Source organism: Lutjanus erythropterus, chromosome 1, assembly GCF_056507025.1.
Source record: "Lutjanus erythropterus isolate fLutEry1 chromosome 1, fLutEry1.hap2, whole genome shotgun sequence".
In the NCBI taxonomy this organism is placed as follows: domain Eukaryota; kingdom Metazoa; phylum Chordata; class Actinopteri; order Lutjaniformes; family Lutjanidae; genus Lutjanus; species Lutjanus erythropterus.
Window position 1 is genome coordinate 38,839,738 of NC_139317.1, and position 24,372 is coordinate 38,864,109.

At 40.1% G+C, this 24,372-nt stretch overlaps 1 protein-coding gene across 1 annotated transcript in view; it reads left to right on the plus strand.

Moving 5' to 3' along the window:
- Positions 1-24,372, plus strand: part of itfg1 (integrin alpha FG-GAP repeat containing 1) — a 181,913-nt gene that overhangs the window by 109,988 nt on the left and 47,553 nt on the right. Inside the window, exons 13-14 of the mRNA XM_084721305.1 lie at positions 18,844-18,887; positions 22,653-22,731. Of these exons, the coding sequence (XP_084577431.1) occupies positions 18,844-18,887; positions 22,653-22,731 (123 nt within the window). The remainder of the gene's footprint in view (positions 1-18,843; positions 18,888-22,652; positions 22,732-24,372) is intronic.

Here is a 24,372-nt window from a genome sequence, read left to right on the forward strand (position 1 = left end):
GACATGTATTAGTTATGTCACACTGAGCTGTCAAAATTGACGCAAGAACATCCTCTGTTTGGTTTATTGATTACAGCACTGTTTAATAGCGCTGTCCCAAATAGTTTGAAGCTTCATTCATAATCTCTTCAAATCCCAAATCAACTTTTTAAATGCTGTGTAGCTTTTTGTGTGTTTTTGCATTTCTGTTCATTCTGTTTAAAGCTGGTGTTTCTGAAAATTAAGCTACCTTATCATATATCAGCCATCATAACAAAGCCAGAAAAGAAACAATACCACATTTTGCTATAATTTATGGTCACACTAGTTTCTCTGTCCTCTAAGCAGAGAAGCCGTGCTGGAGACAGTGAAGCTACAGTAAAGTGAGGGTAATGTTGTAATTGTTGTTGTCAACTTTAGTAAAAAGTAGAAAACACCTCCTGCTTTGTCCACAGTTGTTCTTTTATACAACCACAGCATGCTTGTTAAGCTAATAACAAAGAAACAAAACGCACATGCAGTGTTTTTTTTTTTCTCTCACCGCACAAGCACTTGTATCCCGGGGCTCCCCAGCATCCTGCCAGGGCTTTTCTGCCACTGGAAAAACACTACATAGACACAAGCCCTTTACTCATTTATGACGATCAATTATTCAAATTGAAGATTTTCTTCTTTTTTATTGTATTTATTTTTATTTTTTTAAGGGTAATAACTAAATGTAAAAAAAGACATTTGGCACAGCCTTAGTTTTTAGTTCTTTTAGGGGCACCTTTGGTTTCATGACAAGGTTAAACTTTTTGTCCTGTGTCCTGTCTTGCATCTCAGTAGGCTTTTGATATTTATTTTGAATGCTTGGCTTTGTGAGGGAGCCAGTTGTTTCCAGGTTCCATGTTGAAGTCTGTGTGGAACACGTAGTCTAACTTTTGTGGTCATAAACCTATATACAAACAATCACACATGCATTTTGGGGCTGAAAGATTTATGGTTTTTAAATTGAGAGAGTCCAGTTTTCAATTTCCAAAAGCTGCATTATGTCACTGTAATCAAGATTGGGCAATGATATTTTTGTTGAGAAAGAAAGACTACTTAGTTCCATTATGTTTGAAAGGGTAGAGCTTGGACTGTGTTTGATTAATATTCAAAAATACCAACAGAGTGGTGAGTCTCTTTCTAGATGAACCATCAAGCTCATTACCGGTTCTTCAGCTCAAGTCAGCTCGTTAGTGTAAATAAGTAAGAGCTGGTTATTAGTGAGCAGTAGTTACAGTTTCCCAGTTTAAGTTAAAAACACATCATATCACTGTTTTAAGTTTATCACTGTTAAAAGCTCTGAATAATGACCTGTAGGATTTGGAACTGTGAAGCTCCTCATCCAGTTAGTCCTCAGTTAACATTAGTGGAGCAGCCAGTGTGCAGAGCTGTAAGGATTATAGTATAGAGGCCATCATACAGTCAGATATCAAAACCTTTAGTTGATTTGTGAGATGTGGGTATGTTGTCATTATTACCATAAAAGGATAACTTTGTCACTGTTAACAATAAATATTTTTCATCTACTGTCAGAACGTTATACCTTTAGCTCTGCTAAGTAGAAACTCATCTTGTAGACCAAAAATAATAGAGTTTACAGGCCCTGCGCACCATCCCAGGTGTTGTGTGTTATTAGCTGATAAGACCTTTGCTCAGGTTGAAGGTGGACAGGGCTCTACTGCGATGTATGTGAGGTTACTGGATCCCTGTACCTGATGGAAATAATAAAGGGTAATCTGACAAATCACCTGTGTAAGTGTGTGATAGGTATGCAGGGTCTTTAAAGGGAACGGTGCTGCTTTTCATGTGGAGATGTCCAATCGATGTTGATGGTACATGTAGTCAGATGAAGCAATAAAATCCTCAGTGTGTGCTATATTGACCAAGAAAACAAAAGAAACAGTTATTCTGCTGCAAAATCTGTTGCTCTTCCTGTGTTCAGTGACTGTCACTAGATGCAGGAAGACCTACAGGCTATTTCAGCTTGAACTTCTAGTCTCCACCTCTGTGTAGCCAGAAGGCATGCTAGATGAGTATTTTTGTCACTTTATGCTATGTTTTGCCCTACAAATTAATAGGTATAGGCCAGGGTGGTGATAAAATGGCAACATGAGTGTGGGAGTCAAAAGCTTCACCCCAGGGCATCCTGGTACATGTAGGCACTGCTGCACGGCTCAATTTTCTTGGTCAGTACAACACGCTGAAAAATATATAGCTTCAGTTGATGACATTAACCATCAACACAGACTGGATTGGGCAGATTTTTCCTTTATTTTATAGACAAAGATATTTCTGATAATAATGATATAATAAATAATTTACACCTGTAAACGGCAATTCAAATATTAATGAGAACAATGAAAATTTTCCTCAAAAAGGTTATCCCGGGTTCACATGATCCATGTTCCAAATACAGCCCCTCTTGTATTTTATGTGGGTGTCTACTGAATTTGCTTGTGTGTCAGAGCTTCTCTGTGGTGGGCTCATCAGCAGTAAGCGCTGTGGTACAAATTAGGAATTAGTAACATCTATGTTTGGGAGAAAATTAATGAATATTTTAGATTGTTTTATATGTCAGTTAACAAAATTATGGCAAAAGGGAAGAGGCTTGTATTTTCCAGTTATCCTGAATGCAGTACGTTTTTGTGTGACCTTGACTCTTCCTCCCGCATTAACATGAATTCCTTTTATGCCGCCTCTCTAAACACTGCTGTTCATTTCGTTATCCATGTCTTGTCTCGCTGCAGCACATCAAACAAAACGCACACTGATACACCCACACCAAAATGCCTGTGTTTCCCCAGTTGATGCAAAAACTGTCAGATCCTCTACTTCTCCTCTTTATTTGACTTCAGTTATTACATTTTTTGGTTGTGAATATTTCATACATGTTCAGTCAGTGTTGCGTTTTCTACATCGAGCTGACTACAAACTTGCAAGCAGACAACAAGCAACCGAAATAAAAATGTATCTGTCAAGAGTTACACCCTGTCGACATGTCATTCGTCTCCCCTGTGAACGTGAGCTCAAATGCGGCTTAATAGCCTCGCACCTCCCGTTAAACCCCCCTGAGGCTAAATTGTTTATTTACCGTTCTTTTCAAGCGTCTCTGATAGCACAGCTGATAGTGTTACACTATAATAAGTGAGACTGTGTGTGTAAACCTCATATTCAGACTTGACACGTTATGTCAGCCTGTGATGTGTTTTTGTAGACAGCCTCATCCAGTCCCCCGTTCTGTAAGATGGAATCCTATTTTCTCAAGATGACATCCCTCAACCCTCCCATGAGCATTATTGAACAACACCCGCTGAAGGATTGACTTTGTGTCGGGGCTTGGCGTGTGTGTGTGTGTGTGTGTGTGTGCGCACGTGCGCTTGTGAGAGCAGTTTGTGAGTGAGAGGTAGGGTCCCATGATGCACACAGACTTCCCGGGTTAAATCCATCACAGGATCGCCTCAGACAGCAGCCTTGCCTCTCTGCCTGCCAGAGGCCTGGACTCTTGCTGGGCTTTTCACACTGAGATGACCTGAACCTGTACTGGTCTGACATCTTATCCTCCCGTGCGACCGACATGCAATAGTTCACTCACCAGCACGCTCCATCATGACCCTTACCTCTGTTGTCATAGGAGCATATATTATTTAGGAGCAGGCAGGAGGACTTGGCAGCTAGGATGCCATTCTGTGCAAAAAATATATACATCCCTGAAAGCTGAGAAAAAAGCACATCAGGCCTGTATGTCATTTTGTTTTGACACTCCTTCAAGAATGGTTCTGCTCAAAGTGGTTGGTTGAATGTTATTTAGTGTTATAGTTCAGTTCCAGTTTAAAGTTTTGTGAGTTTTTCATGGGCAATATAAGTGATATAGCAAACTTTGCACTGGCTCAGACATGCTGACATTCACTTAAAGTTACTAACTTCATGTAACAGATTAGATTATCTTTAATTGGTTTGTCCATACTGAAATATCTCAACACCTATGTGATAGATGGCTATAAACTTTTTAAAAAAAAATATTCACAGCCTCCAGAGGATGAATCCTACTGATGAGCCCTTGATTTTACCTGCAGCGCCACCATGAGGTTTGTGCTCATGATTGAGAGTGAAATATCTCTACAACTTGGCTAAGGCATGGATTGCCATGACATTTGATATATTTGATATCCAAGGTCCGAAGAGGAAGAATTCTAATGACTTTGGTGATCCCCTGACTTTTACTCTCAGACCACCATGAGATTGACATTTTTTCCTTTTATTGAAATGTCTATTGGAGTCTCAGAGAAAGTAATGTAATAACTTTGATCCCCTGACCTTTTCATCTTCCTTTCACCACCATCTAGTCCAAATTTAATTTTGTCTATTACTTGGTTCCTGACCAAATACCTGCAAAACTTATAACATTCCCATCAACCTCAGCTGTACTTTCTGTATAGTCCTAATTTGTAAATCTTATAATGTACATGAATTAATTATAATAAATTCTTTTTCTATTTCCTCATTTTCTTGTTGTGTGAAAAAATTACCAATGTGTGAACTGTTATTTTCATCTATCTTTGCACCTCTACTTCTTAAAGGGTTTTGCAACTACTTTTTTGTGTTAACTTTTAACCCTTCCAGATTAATAATGGTGAATGCAAAGAACTTAAGAAAACACATCTAAGAGTTTAAGAAGAGGTTTTCACAGGTCCACCTATTTCATGGTGTCAGGGCACTGGTAGTAATGGAGAAATGATTTCTTAGCACATCAATGGGAATAAATTAGCACCGTGCCTCGCAGCTTTTCCAGCTACTTGAAAGCCACAGCTCGCTTTACTCAAGCTCAGTGCTGGGAGCAAGGTCCAGCATCTTCTGTTGCATCTCCAACAGTATGACTTTTCAAAGCTTCATATTTGAATAGTTCAATTAGGATAACATATGAACACAGACAGAAACTAAACCAAAATACTTAACGGATGATTGTTATTCAACATATTGAGCATTAATCTCACCATCCGGCAGCCAACCAGCTGTCTTACATCTGTATTTCCTTCCTCCCTTTTGGTGTCTGTCTCAGAGTGGACCCACCTTTTTGGCAACCAATCAGTCAAGGAGAATGACAAGCATGTGACTCTAACAATGGCAACCAGGACCTATTCCACGACCTGAGCCAAGCCAAGTGCAAATAATAAGAAAACAATGATAAGATCTTATCACATCACGCTGGATCCTGCTGCACTGCTGCACATGTTGGATCTGTCAATATGTCTAATGCTGAAGTGGGTCCCAGCCAGCTCGCTGTCAGCTGTTGTCATGTTGTGTCATTATCATTGCATGTTTTTTTTTTTTGTTTTTTTTAAGCAAGGGTTAACTGTAAATTGCAGAGAAAACTAACCTTTACTGCTACTCTTTTTGTACACAGAGGCTCATTAATTAATCATTAATCATGCTACCGCTGTTGGTGTTCACTCCTTTACGGATTGTCCGGGTCGACCAGTTGTCTCTTTTGGAAATAAATTCTTGCAAATCAGGTTTGTGCAGAATATGGACCCGATCACTGAAGAGTTATTTATATATTATCTTGGATTTTCGAGGGACATACAGTATGAGAATATGCATGATGAGTAAATCTTACACAAAGCAAAGTGGTTCCACTTTAAGCTGCAAGAGACAATGAAGCACAAAGTGTTTGCAGGGTGGACAGATGGATGGGTGATTACTGCTGAGGAAGGAGGAAATGGAAGAAATCATAAAGTCCAAAATTAGAAAGAAGGATAAAGTGATGGGCGATGGAGAGGAGAGAGGGAGGGGGTATCTCTGCATGAGCATCTCCAAGTGTGTGTGTGTGTGTGTGTGTGTGTGTGTGTGTGTGTTTGTGGGAAAGAGATGAAGAGAGAGACTGACAGGCAGAACTGTATGAGTTGATTAGTTTCCTGCTCACTTATTAGGATGCAGATTAGCTGCATTGAGAAACATCTGGGAGCTTTTCTCAGTCCCTTCTCCTCTCTCCACTCCTTACCTCCCTTTTCATCTCTTCTCCTCATTTACCAAATCCAGTTCTCTGCTTTCGTCTTCCCGCATTTTCTCCTCTCCTCTCCTCTTCTCTCCTTTCCTGTCCTCTCTTGTTCTCCCATCTTTTCTCCTTCCCACGCCTTTCATTTTCTCCCTTCTAACCCCTCTCCAGCGTCTGTTTTTATCTTGCTCTCACCTCTCCTCCTGCCCTCACCCTGCCTTCACTCCTCTCCTGTTTCCCCACGGCAAAGGTCTCGTTTCCTGTCCTCCTGCCTCCTCGCCGCCTCTCTCAGTCTGCCAGTCAGAGCTGTCTTTTATTCCCTCTTTTCATTTCATTCAAATGACAACGAGGAGATTTACATGAAGTCTTTCAGTGTGGCTCTGTCGTCCGGAGGAGGATTTAACTGGAGGCTGTATATTCACATTGGTGTGAATACTTTTCCCGTCTATGCTGCAACACACAAAGACGGCTGAGTGGGAGCGCCTGCGCCCATGTTTGTCAAAATAGCATCCAGCAGAGGCTTATGCTGACAGTTGAAGTCGTAATGGCTCTGTCTGCAAATGAGACTACAAGCAAGCCATACAACACAGTATATTACATATTACAGCCATTTTATTCATTACCCACAGGGAGCAGTAATTCATATTTCTTGTATAGCATCTAATCCCTCTTCTCGAAAATTTGTGATGTTTCCACCTCATGCCCAAAAGCCAAATAGCAGGAATACATCATCCCAGGCACTTTTTTACCTTTTATCATATCAGTTCTTGCAGATCCAGAACCAAAAATGAGAACAATTCATCAGTGACTGGTGGATATCCGATAACGGAGTGTGGTGTAAAGATGGCCTCTATTTTTTTCAGTGTAAATAAGGTGGAAACTTTACCACATTTTACCGTTGTGATATAGCCTCACAGAGTCCTGTGTTAATCAATTTCAACTTTAATCAAGTTCAGTTTTATTAGTGTGGACCACATCCACAGAGACTTGGGGTAGTGGCAAGACAGACCAATTAGCAAATTATTGTTCGTGGTTCAGAAAATGAAAACAACAAGGAGCACCTAATTTCGAATTAGACTTGGGCATTATATTTGATTTATGGCTCTGAAAGGCTAATCCACTCGCCTGCAAATAGATTTTGCTCTGTGGCCATTGTCAATGCTCCTCCTAACACAAGTCCCACTGAGCCTGACAAGGCCACAATATACAGAGGAAAAGATTGTGGGCCGGAGTTTGTGAAACTAACATTTGCCTTCATGACCCATTGCTGCAGGCCAGTCAATTGACCATGGACATACCTCTAAAGAAGTCAAAGTTTTATGTGCACAGCTTTTTTTTATCATTCAGATATTAAAAGTCACAAGTCATAAGTCACATTCAGATTATGCAGCTTGTTATTAATAGGCCAACATTAGTTTCAGTGTATGGATTTCTGAAAAGTACATTTGATTTTGTGTCTGTATTCTCTGAGATGCTCACAAGTCATTTTTTGTCAAGTCTCAAGTCTCAAATGGTTGCAATGAGCCTTATTTCATCTGATGCATGTTGTGCAGTCTGCTTAGATTACTGCCTAGGTCTAAAGCATGTACTGCATTATCATCACACATTTATTAGCATATAGTATCGGCAAGGATTAGTTGTTTAGTATATAATCACTTTAAAATGCGATGCAGTATGAAATTCTGCCCAACCACTGCACCATGTGAGCCTCAGTCATACACCACAGTAGAATATCTAACATTCTCCATGAGGGGATAAAGGCTGGGGAGAAATAAAACTTACTGCTGTGAAAAGCACAGACTAAGGTTACACATGTTATCTGTCCACATGTTATCATTCCAGGTTGTTGGAATGGGGGAAAAAAAAGGATCTCCATGCGCTGACAGACGAGTGGGAGAGCTCACAACCGAATCACCTGATATCAATCAGCCTGGCAAAATCACTCAGTACAGAGTGAGTTATAGAAAAAATGGGAGACACCCCGCAGATACGAGCTAATGAAAGAGCAGGGAGGAGACCAAGACTCTGCCATCATTCCTCCGTGCAAAGCCAGGGGAGATGAAATTATTTGACAGTCATGGCAGCAGCCAGAACTCTGTGCGAACTAGTGTGGCAAGCAAACAGACACTTATCTTTTCAAAATATTCAGCAAACACCAATCTAATCAAGTTTACCTCCCATAGCTACAGGAGCAAGCTAATGTTAGATAGCTGATGCTGAGCTAAATGTTCCATCCAGGCATTAACATTACATTTCACAATTATTTACAAATTTTGTGCATTTTTCTTAATAGACAGTTGAGCATGTTAACAATTGATTAATCATTAATAATTAATATGGTACAAACACACACAGGGTCTTCGGGTGCCTGATAAAGTTTGAAGTGGTCAATCCAGTATCCTTTATTTTGATACAACAGACTTTACATTTGGTGTGTTATTATAGCCAAAGGTTTTGACAAATGGCTCAGCAGCTGCAGCTGTGCTCACCATGGTGTTGTGAGCTTACAGTGGTCTGTGGCCGCTCACCAGATGCTTAGGTTATGCATGATAACAAGGGAGTGAATGACATTCAGCTTGTGCTCATCAGACATTTGCTCAATATTAATGCCCCCAGAAAATAGAATAAAGGTTGTTCATGAGTGCAAGACAAGTCTGAAATCCTTTAAGGATGAACTTCAGGTCAAGTCTCAAGTTACGATGTGTGCAATTTAACTACAAGTCAAGTCCAAGTCCCAGACTCAAGTCCCCATCCCTACTCAGTACAGACACTTTGTGGATGAAGGTGTCACACCTTCAATATATAACTACTCTCACTGCTTTTTGGTCTGTAGTTTTGCCAGTGATGCAGTGAAACAATGGATGGATGGACAGTGAGCCTCTGTGATGATGGTAAACTTTATTCTAATTGATTTGGCTAATTATCATGGTGGTCAGATTGCCTTTGTAGTGCACATCTGAAATTGAAATACAGTAGCAGCCTCTGCCAGCTGTTCAGGGACAGTGAGCATACAACAACGCTGTAATGATGTTACTCAAAGTGAACGCTGAGAGGAGAAGACTCCCTCTGGGATTTGAATCCCCACGGCGGCGCAGTGCCAGTGCCTTGTCTGACTTACACTTTGACCCGATGAGACTAAAGCCATTTAAGTATGTCTAATGGGGGCAAATGGGGATATTGTTTTCAGTTCGGCACACACGAGGAAACCGGTTTTACAGGAGACATTTTTATTAAGTGACAGCTCTTCAGTTAAATGTCTTTTTTTTATTGCGTAATAAAGCCCAATGTTTAATGCTACATGGGCTTTTATTTACCAGACAACTGAACATAATCTCTGCAAATGTGCACACACACAGACACACACATGCAGTGCATGCTGTACATATCATATGTAACAACAATGTGTACATCATCGTTGTAACATGGATTATTATAACATGAGCAGGTGGTCATTTCTGGACTTACTGTTGTTATTTAAGACCAGATGTCAGCTCGCTGTCGGTCACAGTGTGTGTGTGTCTGTTGTGTTATGTGTCTGTCTGTTGTTGTGTGTGTGTATCGGGGGGAGCTGGGGGTTGTGCCCATGCATGTCTGTAAGCAGGCCTCCAGTCAGCAAAAGCAGCCTGAGGACAATGAGAAGTGATGAGCATCTCAGAGGAAACGCCGCTCAGCTGTCAGATTGTTGTGTTTGTGTGTCAGTGTGTTTTGCGTGTACAGTGTGTGTCTGCTTGGCTTTCGTCGACTCACACTCATAGCTACTAGCGCTGACACAGCATGTCATGTTCGCCCCGTCAAGGGCTGCTCATTGCGTTTTGCTCTTTATGTACGTCTGTGTTTTTGTGCGTACATGACATTAGCTGACCCAACAGCTCAGGACTGAGTTGTGACATGTGCCAGCGGTTACCATGGCTTCCTGTGGTTTCTTTTTATAGAGTCCTAATGAGGGTGCAATCACAGGTGAGGGTCCAGACAGATAGTTAGTGTAGGGACCTGAAGTCGAGGTTAACAAGTACTATTCATCTGTTTTCTACCAGCTAGGTATCTTTTATGACGTTTTTATGACATGCATGAACATAAAAACTACAATGTACTACAATATAGTACTAAAAATCTAATTTCAGTGCTGTTCAGTTACAGAAATTAATTTTCCATGAAATTACCTCTCTGCATTGTGACGACCATATTGCTGTCTTTTCTCGTGGGTGAAAATGCACTCAAAAACCATGTCTGTTCAGACTATAAAGGTTCGTGGCGCATTGTTTGTAGGAAGCATGAGAAGAACTTCAATTAAGTCTTCAGATTTGTTATCTGCATGTTTAGGATTCAGTTTAAAAGTAGACATTTTTGTGTGTTTGTATAAAAAAAAAACAAGAGCTGAAATGTGTGATTCCCTACCCTCCATATGTGCTCACATAAAGTAGTAAGTAAAATATGTCAGTAGGTAGGTGGTATTTTAAATTCAGGTTAATATTTTAAATTTACTTTCAAATACACGATAACACCTAACAGTTTTATCAAGATTATTTTCTACATGATTTCAAGCTTTTTGCCTGATGTTCATTAGGAAGTCAGAGGAAATTATTACTCATGCATGTGAATGAATGCTTAAAATTACAGCCAGTAAATCATTAATATTTAATATCAGCACCTCGGTCCTAAACAACACCTGAGATGTCTGTAAATTAATCTCAAACCAGGAAAACTTTCACAGTAAGGTGTTTTGGTTCTAATTCTTTGTTTAATTTAGTATAGGGCTGCACAATAATTGAATTATCAAAATCTGACCAAGTGCTATATGCAAATCACAGAAGCTGCAACTTTTTGATAAAGGAAACATGACAAAACAGCATAATGAAGTTCTGTAGTGCCGTGGAGATGCCCTGGCCTACAAATCTTGTTCTCCACATGTGAGAGAATGTGTTTGTTTAGTACAGACCCCAACAAATGTCACATCATCATGATCACAGTTGTTTGTTTGCTTTTTTCCAGTGAAAATAAAAAAAAATGTCTTGCAAAAGAGATCATTATCACTAGTCATGAATCAGATCGCAATCACAATATGTGTCGAAATTATTGTGATAGGATTGTTTTTACAAAATGCGCTGCCCTAATGGGACATTTACAGGGCACTCAGACATTTCTGAAACTTTTATGCAACACGCCTGGCATCCAGCAGCAGTAATAACACTAAAGAACACTACACCAACAAGTTAGGTCTTAGTGGTGAGAAATGACCTGAATTCTTGTGTCCCAGACCACAAACTGGTAGCATGGATTAAGAGCACAGAGCCCCCCGCCCTCAGTAATGGCAGACTACTGTATATTACACAGTAATGCATTTTCATCCAAAGCCTCCTCTGTTAAATCTGTCAGCTGTTGTCAAGTTGTCACTGAAAAAACATATTGTTCAGCAAAGTACAGCTTGATCATAGAACCTGACTTTTGCTTCTTATTAAAATATCCACAAACCCACACAGTGTCCTCTGACCACATCTGATTTAATTGCCACAGCACAAGATGCTGAGACATCTTGAATCGTTGTTTTGTGGGGGGACTTTTCTTGGAAAACAAGTGTTCTCTCCCTCACAGCCTGTGACTGGCCAGTGCATATTTTAAACTGGCTGGATTAGAAAAAAATAAGTAGCTAATTGGGTTCCACTACTTAAGCATATCTCACACAGGCCAGTTGATCCCTTCGTTGGAGAGTTTCTTAGCAGGAGACTAGGAGAGTGTTTTAGAACCACACAGCTGGATTCCTGTGGGAACTGGCCCAATTTGCCCCGTTCAGATTCAGTGCTTGTGAGTGGGTCACAACAGTACAAACATCCCGGTATCTATATCTAATCAAGAATCCCATGTCTGTACTTAAGAGTCTACTGGATGAATATTCATTCAACCTTTATTTTACCTTGAAAGACCATTGAGAAGATATCCTCATTTACAGTGGTGTCAAGATGTAAAACAATGCTTCCAAACAAAACAGCTGACAATAGAAATAACAGTGTATGATAGCTGAAAGTTAAAACAGAGGACAATGATAATGCTATCTAGTAGATAACAAAATTATAGGAAAGAAATACAGTGAAGTATGAAATAGAATAAAGTAAATAAAAAAGCTTAGTATTAGGTGCACTGTGAGAGAATGATATTTTTTTCTGGTTCAGTTCTGATTAATTGAATGTGGAGCAAAAACCTACTCTGTGACCAAGATTATGCGAGTTAAGAATCAAAATCGATGAAATATTGGATGATGCATCTGTATTAAAGCTTTTTAAATTAATGAAAATAATGCTGGTATATAATTATCTACTCTGTGCATACATTGAACATTCCCCACTGTTGTGATGAAAAAACTTCAAAGATTAAATCTGGTTGTACCCATGAACAGAATCTTAAATCTTAATCATTTTAGTGTTCACTTTAGACATAACTATTGGTAACCTCTAAAGAACATCAAAGTCATCATCTATAATGCAAAACATTGCATTCTGATTCTTCTGGAGGCCTAGAAATGCCTTTACTTTACCATTTTTGTTGCAGCATTGTGTGTCCATGATTTATGCTGTCCCTATTTTTCCTTGTTTCACAGTCCCAGTCCCACATGGGCTATTTTGCTCATGGAGCCTGGTGATTTTTCAGTACCACTCTTAAAACCGCACTGGACCAAACCAAATAAAAAGAGCATGTAGTTTGTACACACTGCTCACGAAACGCCACTCGCTGGCTGGCTCGTTCTAACAATGATGAAAACGCGCACATACAGACCCACACAGAGTACACAGACCAGTTCATCCCCCGCTTGATTAGGTTAGTCCCGTGAAGGAGCTGCCATCAGTCTTAATATCACTCTAGAAAATAGGCTAGCGCAGTCCCTCAGAGGCTGTATAGACTGCACTGTATGTGTACGTGTGTTTGTTTGTGTGTGTGTGTGTGTGTGTGTGTGTGTGTGTGTGTGTGTGTGTGTGTGTGTGTGTGTGTGTGTGTGTGTGTGTGTGTATGAGAGACTTTTGTACTGGCAAGAGACAAAATCTGTTCCTTGCAGGATGTGTGAGAGCTATTCCAGGGATCTTGTTTTGGCCATGGAAGAGCTGTTATGTACTTGTTACATGTCAACCAAGAATTGAAGTATAGAGAACAAAGCGGCCTCACAGATGAAACATTAGATTCCAGTTTCCTCTCTCTCAAAAGTGCAGTGACTTGCCTACACAGACACATGAATACCCACACTGACACCGACTCATCCACTTCCTCGAGCGACGGCGTGCCCATTGAGTTGTGAAGGACTTATGCATTCATGCATTCTATGTCTATATTTTTCTCTCTCTGTCTCTTTGTGCATCAGTGAATTCATGTCATGAAAGACTTTATGGAGCATTCGTTTTTCCCCTCTCACTGATTAAATTTACTAATTTGTCCATTACTGTACATACCTTTCAACAGTTTTCCGTGGATGTATAAAGACCTTCAACTAAAAATGTCTCCTTTTTGGTTTTGACTTGGACATTATTAGATTTTTCACATTTGACAGGGAACCAAAAGGAGAACAAGAGTTTGGCATGAGGCAAGGGCACTCTGACAGAGTTATTTCCATGGGGTGCCAAGTGTGATTTAGCTTTATTACATCTACACTGGAAATTAAAATGTCAGTAAAACTCAGACGTTTTGTTTTCCATCACCAAAACACAGATTGCCACATGCATCAGTCCTCTCAAATATGTCCATATAAATTGACAGTGAACACCTCGATTCACTTGTTTCTCAATAAGAGAGTGTCCTGACAATAAATGTCTGACATACAGTGTATTTGTATTCAAGCTGCATGACTTTCTTTGTTCCTCTTTGTCATTTCATGCACGAACATCTTTCTCTTTCCCATGGCGTTTCTTGTAATTTGAGGATACCTTTCACATCTTACTTTGGATGTATTTAAATGTTTGCTGCAGAATTAACACCAATAATGACACGTTTGTATCACAGTTTGTGCAGTTTGTGTCACAGTTGTGTGTAGAGGTGCAGCTGCTCCCCTGGGAGTCTGGAAGTGCATTTCTAGACACTTCCACCTGACCTGTTAACCACACAGGCATAAAGACTGAAAGCTGCTGAAGTAGTGTGAGAATATTTTGTACGCTGCAAAATGAACTGTGAAGAATACTGAAATACAAGTGTTGTAGTCAAGACCACCTAAACCGAGACCAAGTCCTAACCAAGACCAGAGATTATCGAGACCAAAACTTTGAGGACGTTGAGACCAAGTCAAGACCAAGACCAAGATCAACAGAGGGTTTGTGACCACATCTCTAGTACCCCTTTTCCTTGATTCAATGATTTTAACAAATAAATCAGACAATTCACAAGCATTTTAATGGTATAAATTGCATTTGTGGTCACAGCTTATCTTGAAATATATTTCTTAGTCCTCTTTGTCTGAGACCGAGACAAGACCAAGTAAAAATGCAGTTGATTCCTAGACGAGACTGAAATTTCAAGAAGTGGTCTTGAGACCATGTCAGGTACAGCAACACTAGAAAATACTAGAGAAAACTTGTTTCTTAAGGGATGACACTATAGTTAGGTATGTTTACTGTGAGCTGATGAGGCTGTGGCCTTGAGTCCTGCTAAGTCTGTGTCTTATGTCCTATGTTCTCTTTCCTGATCCCAAATGAGATGGACTTCAAACAAATGACAGTCTAATCCCTCTGCATTATTGATTTACATTGTCAAAGATTGTCAGTGACAGACGTGCCTGTAGCCTGACCCCAAACAGCATGAAATTCAAACAAGCAACAAATGGTCCAATCCCTATGATTTATTGATCATCTGTGTCCTTCGTCGATGACTTTGGTCCAAAAGCCTGTGATGTGTTGATGTGGTGTTCGCTCAAAGTTGATGAGCAGTATAATTACACACAGGGATGTTTCTGATCACTTTGGTGCATCAGGACAGACCTCCACTGACATTCCTAAAGGCTTTAATCTTTTCAGAGCCAAATAAGCAAATGAAAGTTTTTAGTTTCATTCACCTTGATTCAATTTTACTCAACTTCTAGGCCACTATACTATAGCCAGGAAACAACCTTGGGCTTTGAGAGCTAAGTGCAGTTATCTTAGTCATCCAGCAATAGCAGACAATAGTTTGTTGAACGGTGAGGAGAAGAGCCGCTGACAGGCATACACCCCCTCCATTTTTTTCAGCGACATGCTTTAACGGACATGACACTCTCCCCCCAATTCTATTCAGTGGTAGGCACACAAACTCTGTATATCATGACCCCAATATGAAAGGCCGCTGTAAGGTTTTTGGATTGGTCCTGAAATGCAGGTTTCTTCTAAACTCTCTAATTGTGTCCACAGAGTTTTAGCAAAGAAAGCTGGGAGATTTTCCTCATTCATAACTGAGCAAAGTCTTTAGAGACTGACTTGTAAGTCCGTCATCTCAGAGGCTGCAGATTTGTTTCTCACATGCGTTATCACAGTGAGCAAATATATAAAGACATTATTGAAGTTTTACAGTTGCATTAAATGATGAATAATGTGTGGTCCTGCTGTTTTTGATATTCTTGACTTGAAAACATTTTCCAGTCCTCATTTTCTAGAATACCTGTGTGATTACTAAACATGCTTTCAAAAGCAGTGTTGAATGACCACCAAACGGGGGACTTAATGAGAGATTAAAGTGTTTTTTCTTTTCTGATCAAATTAAATCTCTGACAGATCTGTATTAAAAGGACGTTAAGTTTCGGCTGATCCGCAGTGTGGTCAGTTAGGGTCAAGGAACACATGTATGTCTTTGATGGGTGCTCCATCTGCATACCACTTCAGGCATATTCTTAATAAGCTTGTGAACTTCAAAGCAGAAAAATTGCCTTTGCCACATGTACGCAATTTATTTTTAAATCAAAGCTTTAAAAAAAATGATACTCTTGTTTATTCACACAAAGTGGTGGCAGAAGGGTTACCACATAGAGGGATCAGAGTACAAGAAAATGGTGCAATGCAGTCCTCAACCCTGGACCACTGCTGCATTTGCATACAACTCTGGCATAATTAGTCACGCTTTGTTTGGATAATCCAGTGCTAACAGTCATTTTATTATCAAGTTACAGTGAATCTGTACTTTGGCACAGTGGTGCTTTGAGCTAAAAGTTAACACCAGTATGCCAACAGGCTGGTGTTCACCATCTTACTTCAGCATGTTGGAATTCCAATTACTCTGCTTAGTAATCCCTAAACACAAGCTGAAGTATTTAGTCATAAATCAAATTATAGGGCAAATTTAAAGGTCCAGTGTGTGAAAATTACAGGGATGTATTGGCAGTGGCAGAATATGGCAGAAATACAATATAATATACTTGTTTTGCAATTCAAGTGTCTCCATTAGTGTATACTCTGCAGGGGGCTGCCAAATTATTCTTTTTTTTCCCAAAACATTGAAATGTGTCTGAAAATAGACATTAACATGAATCCAACATATTATTAACAAAGAAAAATAAGCCCATTCATAAAAAAATAAACGCTAAACATTTAATTTACACAGCATTGACAAAAGGCTACCCATGAATCCTTGTGCAATCATGTCAGCAAGTTAACTAAATCACTACAGCAAGCTAGTTAGCTGTGTATTTTTTAAACACAATGACCAATTAGCTGTATTCTTATCTCAAGTGTCCACACACTCTTGTGGGCCAAAATGGATTGTTTTGCACCTGAGGTGATATACCCTCCTCCTCTGACACCACCAATAAAAGTGTAGAAGGTGAGGCTGACACACTTAACATAAGTAATGCTACAACTGCTGCTGACTTGCCTGCAAGAGGTACACACAGAAGACCCTAAAATAATAAATGCAATACATGTAGTAGTGCAGTGGATTTCACACTGAGGTCAAGGGACCTAAAAGGGCCCTTGAGTGGGTTGTAGGGGGTTCAGAGGAATAGAAGATTTTGGCTTTAGGTAAGGAATAAGGGAAGAAATGGGGATGGTCATTTTAAATGACTGCGTTATAGTGATCCTATTTTGATCATTGATTGACTTTGAAGACTTAATTATTCAAACGTGTTTTTTTGTGAGTTGCACGGCCACCATAGGTTCTCCTACATACTTGAAAGGGGAGGGTGAGGCAAGTTGGTTGCACTGTGCAAGCTCCCCACTAGATGCCACTAAATCCTACAGGCTGGGCCTTTCAACATTTGAAAAACTTTTTAGTTGTTGCAATTCATCTTAGGGGCAACATGAAAATGTGTTCACATTGCATGCCAATTATTGTGGAGACATTTTAATCAAAACTACAAAACCTGTGGGTGGCACGAAAGGAAAAGTCAGTTGATCACCAAAGTCTTAGGGACCATGATTGGATGGACCAAATTTCATGGCAGTTTCATGGTAGTTGTTGAGATATTTCAGTCTGGACTCTGGGCTGAAGTGGAGGGACAGTGGACAGGCAGACTTCACTGTCCTGAAAGTAATTTTCTTTCCCTATTGTGAAGTTTGAAAGCTCATAGTGAAAGTGGAGGTTGATTGTAGGAGATATTCTTCAGAAGTGCACAAAAAATAGGAAGTTGAAGATTTGTGCGGTGGAATTGCTCTCTTCCCTTCACAAAGTGTGCAAGTAGAAAAAAATGTAAACGTGTCAAAATTAAAAACACAGAGTGAACTGTGTATTGACACAAGCGTCTCTCAGAGATGTTGTGAATTGACACATCTTTAGTGCTAACAGCCCTGTAGACGCACTGCATTTAAACCTTTCTTAATAGTTGTTATTTGTTAATGCTAAATGGTGTGCTGCAGAGTTCCAGAAATAGCCTTTACATTGTAGAAGAATGAACAGAGGAACCATGGTGTTGAGTGAATGGGGAAGCGTGGAGACAAACACTAGCAAGACTGAATTGTGATTAATGGAGACCATGCAACAGGAAACATTCCACAGTTTGTTTTGAATAGACTGACTTCTACATTCAGGGTCAGCTGCTACTTGCTTTTATAAACCCATGTTGAAGAAAAATCGTTCATAAAAGAATCACTCACTTTTGTTCAGAGTTATTGAGGCTGTTTGTACAGTAAATGTTTGTGATTAAAATGTTTGTGGGTGAGTTAGTGACGAACAATCTAATAGAGAGGCTTTATCCGCCCACTGTCTATACATTACAATTGAGCCAGGTGCACCATGATGTTCCCTTTGAATAGGTGCATTGAGTTTGGCTGCTGTTTAGCACAACACTGGGTGCAGACCTTATTAACAGAGTGCCGGGCTTCAGTGTGACTCCATCAGGCGAATCAAGGCAACCTAGACCCAGGACCCTATTAGTATGCTAATAAAGTCACTCCTCTAATGACTGATTAGCAATTCAGCGGATTTTGTTCCTCGCTCCGCTTGTACACACAAATAAGTGAAATGCTCTCTTAGCACGCACGTATACACGCACACACAGCGTTAATAGTTTGCACATTTATTTTTTATGTTTCTCATTGCTGGCAATTTATTTAAAGCCCTCTCTCTCTCTCTCTCTCTCTCTCTCTCTCTCTCACTCCCCTTCTTTGGTTGTCTGTTTTGTCCACATCCACCTGGCACACACAAACGATGATTAAATTGTATGGAATACATAATGTGAGGAAGGCTTAAGCAACGTTAATATGGATTAGGTTTTTTTTTTTGACGGTCAGCCACAGAAAAGTTTGTTTCTCTGTGCGAGTTTGATCCACTTGTTGTCTGATACATGTGGCCCTTGGGACACAGCAACAGCACCATCACAGATGTCACTTGTTCCACAGCAGAGTGTGTTATTGTGTTGGACATGTAACACATGCTGAGCAACATGTCTAACTGTCTGGCATCTCTGTCTTCCTCAGTGCTCAGCGGCCTCTGCTCCAACGACTGTCCGGAAGACGTCAAGGTAAGAAATCTGTCCACTTTTGTAATGACAGCATAAAAAAGTATTTGAGAGTAAAATTGTTTCTTATCTGTTTCAGCAGTCTGACCAGGTGTGTCTGTGCTGGTGTACTGTCTGTACCCATCGCACTTATCTCTCCATGCATACATTTTAATCTCCCTCAAGAGCGTGTACTCAGCAATGTTTCAGCAGGAAGTGAGAGATAGGATGGAATATCACCACTTCTGGCCAAACTTCTTGTCTATGGGGAGGATCGACTTTATAGTCAGGAAATTAGGAAAGGGGATTTGAATGGGTGATGTATTTTTGAGCTCTCGGGCAGCGTAAGCTCCTCTTTATATGTAAAGTACCTAATGTAAAAAATGGGGAGCACAAAAATAAATGAGGTTTGGTTTTATGTGATGGAGTAGCATCTGATTTCCACCTGTCCATACCCCTTTTTATAATGGAGGCAAGCAACACAACTTCTTAATACAAGTCAGAAGCCCATGCTTACTGTACTGTACCTCATGCCACTTCCTTGTGGATGGTGTTACACAAAATAAATACATAAATAAAAAATCAGTGTATTACCAGGGCGAGTAAATGCCAGGTGTGCCCGTTTTCTAACTCCTGTCCTTGGGGTTTTGGGCTTGTTGTTGTTCAGGGACACTTTGGCAGTCATAATGTCTGCTGAGATTGGGTTTGTGTAAATGATTTTTATACTAAGAGGTATCCGCTCGCACTTTACCTTCCGCTCACATTGTGGAGGTTTATAAGGTATCCAAGGCTTCATGTCTGAGCTGGTGTGACGAGGCCAGACAGTGCTTATCAGCTTCCGCAAGGTTAAGTTCTGCCTGTCCCAGCGGCCCCAGCTTGGCCTTAAGCTCCATTTGTAGCTCCAGTGTCATTAAGAGGAGATTGCTCAAGAAAACTGCACCAGTACATACTAAAAAGATACCAGAACTAAGAACAGTCAAATACAAAAAAATACACATATGGTAACAACAAAAGATGACCTTTTATGTATTACTTCAGAAGACATTGTCTAATATCAAATCAGCACACTGAACACACATTTCAAATCCTGATCAGACAAAAGAATTACACTGCCTTACCAGCTGTTCAAACTGAGAACAGCTTTGTGTAAAAATGTTGATGGAGACATGTTGCTTCAGATTCTGAAGATGTATTCCAGTCCAGGAAGACAAGATTGATTTATCAGCCATCAGTTTAAAGCCTCATCAGATGCCTAAATACTTCATACCATTAAATATTATTATGAGGGAAGACTTTATAACCCGCAGCAGCTATTATCTTCAAGGATGCCCTATTGGATTTTTTCTGATATCTGATACGCCAATATTTTCCATCTCGTTTTGACTGATTGCAGATGCAGAGATATGCACACACTTTTTCCACTTAATTGCAGAGAACATCAAGTCTGTCTTATAGTGGAATTAGCATATTATTATGCCCACTCTTATCATGATGGCACACTGGCAGATTTAGACAGAAAGTACAATGCTTTTCAAAATGCTCACATTTCCTGTGCAAAATAAGAAAACTACTGCTGACAGTTTTTTTTCACTGGGGCCTGTTTCTCTTCTTCACTTATTTGTCATAATGATCTGGATGATGGCTATTAAGATGGGCAATTATTGCAAATAGCAAATTTGCTATCCGTTTCTGACTCTTCAAAAAAAAACTTCCATTCAGCAAACATACTCAAATTTTGTGCACTTTATAAAAAAAGTAATGTAATCAGCCTAATTGGTCATTTTGGTAGAGATGTTCATATCGAGAGATTACAGGAGTTTTAAAATCCTAACCGATTTTAATATCTGGTTGCATCACACACATAAAGAGAAGGTTCACAGATTTTCTTCTCTCTAATCTCAAGCACCCACACACTACAAGATTTGAAAATAATGACACACCAGGCAAGCGATCTCCCATGATTTCATGTAGTGGAACAACTTGCTGTAGTAAAGTTAATTCTTCACAGAAGTTAAAGGAGTCTGGATGAAAAAATGTCTGGGGAGACGTGGTCAATATGGTTTGCCTATTCTTCAGCCAGAATTAGAGGCGAGATTTAATAGTTTTAATATCTGTCAAAAGTAGTATGAAGCCATGAAGGCTGGAGTCTACCGTTGCTTGGCAACACCTCTTTTTCACTTCTCTGCTGACATAATCATCCAGCTTTTAAATTATGGACCAAATATCGATACAAGCCAAGGTCCAGCCCAGAATTCTCCTTAATTCTGAATCAGAGGAAAACCAGGCCAAAAGTCCTGTAGTGTGAGGACAGCATTAGACACGACCTTACTCACTCTACTACTGGGTCCTTTATAATGGTGAAGTGCCCAGAGTTTAAATTAGCTAAGCACAATATAATAACTGTGCTCTATTATCTGATGATCTGACTTATCTTAGATATGAGTTATGTTACAGTAAAAAGTAATAGCCCTTACTCACAGCAGGGGTCAGGGGACAGTCAGCAAAACCGGACACCCCTCTGATCTGCTTCCAACCCTGTCTTATTTTGTCCTTAACCCAAAGATTGTCTGTTTAAAGAAACCAGAAAGTAATCATGTTTGAGAGATGAAATCAGAGAATTTGGATATTTCATCTTAAAAAATGACCCAAAATGATTCATCGATTATCAGAATATTTTTTGATTTATTTAATAATTGACAACTGATTGATTCAACAAGTCATTGCAGCACTGGGGTGAAGGGCTTTGCATTGAAAACAAACCATGAGCTCTTAAACTACAAATGCACTTGAGGAGTTAAATGAAGCCATCAATTTATGGAGCAGTTAGCTTTAAGCCCCTTTTATTTGTCCCAAAGTGCTACTGTCTGATGAGTCGTGTGTAGGTGGACAGAGAAGTCTGACAGAAATGCCGAGCATCCCTCCTTATACAACCTTTCACCAGTGGAAAGCCCTTTGCAAAACACATTAGCTTTGACATCAACAAGAGGCTGCTGGTATTAGACTTGTTTTGGTTTGCTGTCTGTCTACTCTTCCACCCGCTCGTTGTCTAACTGAAAGGTATGATGAATGCTGTAGACGAGTGGAGCTCGCGGCTGTTTCTACCTCTCTCCTCTCCCATCCATCACCCCCTCTATCTTTTCATTTCACTCTCCCGCTCCTCTTCTTCTTAGTCACACCTCTCTTCCTCTGTCTTTCTGTGAGCCCACTAATCTGCTCCTCTGTGGCTTTCTCATCTCTCTCTTCCTCTTCCTCTCTTTCTTTTTTTTTGACCTCATTTCTATTCCTCCCTCACCCGACTGCTCAGTGTCACAGCACAAAGGGCCAGGTCTCTCTCGCAAGCGCGCAGGTTTGCGTGTGTAACAGGCTCGTGATTAGCTGACGTGTAAAGTGAAGGGCGGCTCGACAGATCTCTTCATTAGTTGTCATCCTTTCATAATGAAGAGATAAGACAACCCCTCTGTATCCGCCCACACAGGCGCACAGATACGCAGCCGTCATACTCGCTTATCCTCAGTCAGATGCAAGCCAGCTAGGTCAGACATTTGCCGTGTCACCTCGTGAAAATGAAACTAAAAAACTGCTCAAGGTCAATGTAGTGACAACATGCCTGTCTGTCTGTCTGGCTGCCCACGCTGTCTCTCTCGTCTTTCTGTTTTTCACCCCTCACTACTAGTTTCTCCCTGTCCTCTTTCACCCTCACTGGCAGACAGCTCATGTGAAAACAAGATACTTGCAAAATGTCAAAATTCGTCTGATTTTTCATTTGTGTTTGCCTGTGTGTTTCTGCAGCCTTTTGGTGTTAACCAGCCAGGTCCCTATGTCATGTACACCACCGTGGACTCCAACGGCTACCTGAAAAATGCCTCAGGTAAGCACTTTTCTTTTTTAAATGTCTTTGCATGGTAGCTCTCACTTCTTATGCTAAACGACCCGCTTCAGCAGCAGAGAATAGCCAGAGAGGGATTTATTTTCCTGAAAATGTCACTGCCTGAGCTTTTATACATCCACACCAGCTTTATTAATAACATAACCTCCTAACAATGACAGCTGTCCTTAGTCTGGCTGAACACCACAGGGTTTGTTTTTGAGGATTTCGAGAAAACATAGAATGAGAAGAGGAGGGACCTATTGATTTTATTTTCTTGCTTTATTTCTTTTTTATAAATGAGAAAATAGCCTCTGTGCCTCAAAGGCTGAAGCAGAAAGGGCAGCTAAAGAAAAGGCAAAGAAAGAAAGTCCTTCCAAAGACTCTGAGGGGAAAATAAATCAGTTTGATAAGGCTGTAACGCTCGCTCCACGATGCGTCTCGAGTCTGTGTGTTCAGTCCACATTATTCTATTTACATTTGAAAGAAAGTATAAGATTTGTTGTTTTTTTATCCTACACCTCCGTAAAGTGAAGGTCTTGCTCACGTGTTTTGTAAAAGGCTCTACCTTTTCTTCATATCAGATTGTTACAGGAAAATTAACATTCAGCTGATGCTTGTCACGATGCAGTTTTAAAAGATGAGTCCAAGGTTTCCAGCACTATAAATCAAATATTATCAAATATTAAGCCTGGAGTTACCACAGAGGCAGCGTCTGTGGGATACAGTCTTCTCGTAGTTTCTGCAAGGCTATCGCAGAAAAATACTGTGAAAGCTTGCAAAACACTGGGGGCCTTTTTTCCTCTGAAGTTTCTTCCACAGCAAAGCAAGACTCAACAAGCTGTAGCTTCCTCATTTTTCCTTCTCACTTCTGACTTGTGGAAGTGTAAAGCTGTTTTGCAGCGCTCAATCACCTGCAGCCCTCTTTATATTTGTTGCTTCTTTTGACAAAGTTAATAAGGGACGACGCTGATTATGCATGGAGCTAGTTAGGACAGGATGATCAAGAGCGCTGCCTGGAAGTGAATTTCTGCTGCTGGTTGGAGTGTTTTTTTTTTTCCTGAACAGCTGCACTTCATGTATTCTCAAAGGGTCTGTTACTGTTACTTGTCAACATCTGGCTGTGGTCTGTACTTTCAGGAACACACAACGTGTCTCACCATAGGTAGGAGGTTTTTGTCACAAATCGCCTTCTCACATACAGTATGGCTAGTATTTTCTTAATTCAATTCGAACTTTATTTCAAACTCATAAGAGGGTCCACAGCAATAAAAAAAGAGCAGAAAAAATTAGACATACAAGATAAACCCACAACAATTCATCGTTCAGTTTAAACAGGTAAGAAGTTGGTTATCTCACCAATGTTTTCTGAGCCTGGATGAGTAACAAGAGCAGCTTTTTCTTGGGTTGGTTAATACTTCTATTACACTCTTTCTCTGACTCCTCCAAGCGATACATAAAATTCTACAAGGGATGTCATAAAATTTGCTCACATGTTGGAAGGATCCAAACAGTTGGCCGGGGTGGGAATCTCTTGACACCTCAAGATTTGATTCTGATTCAGAGAGCTATGATGCAATTATAAAACAATTAGTGATGCACCTTTATGCATCCAAAGTTTTGATTTCTAGACATGATTTTTTT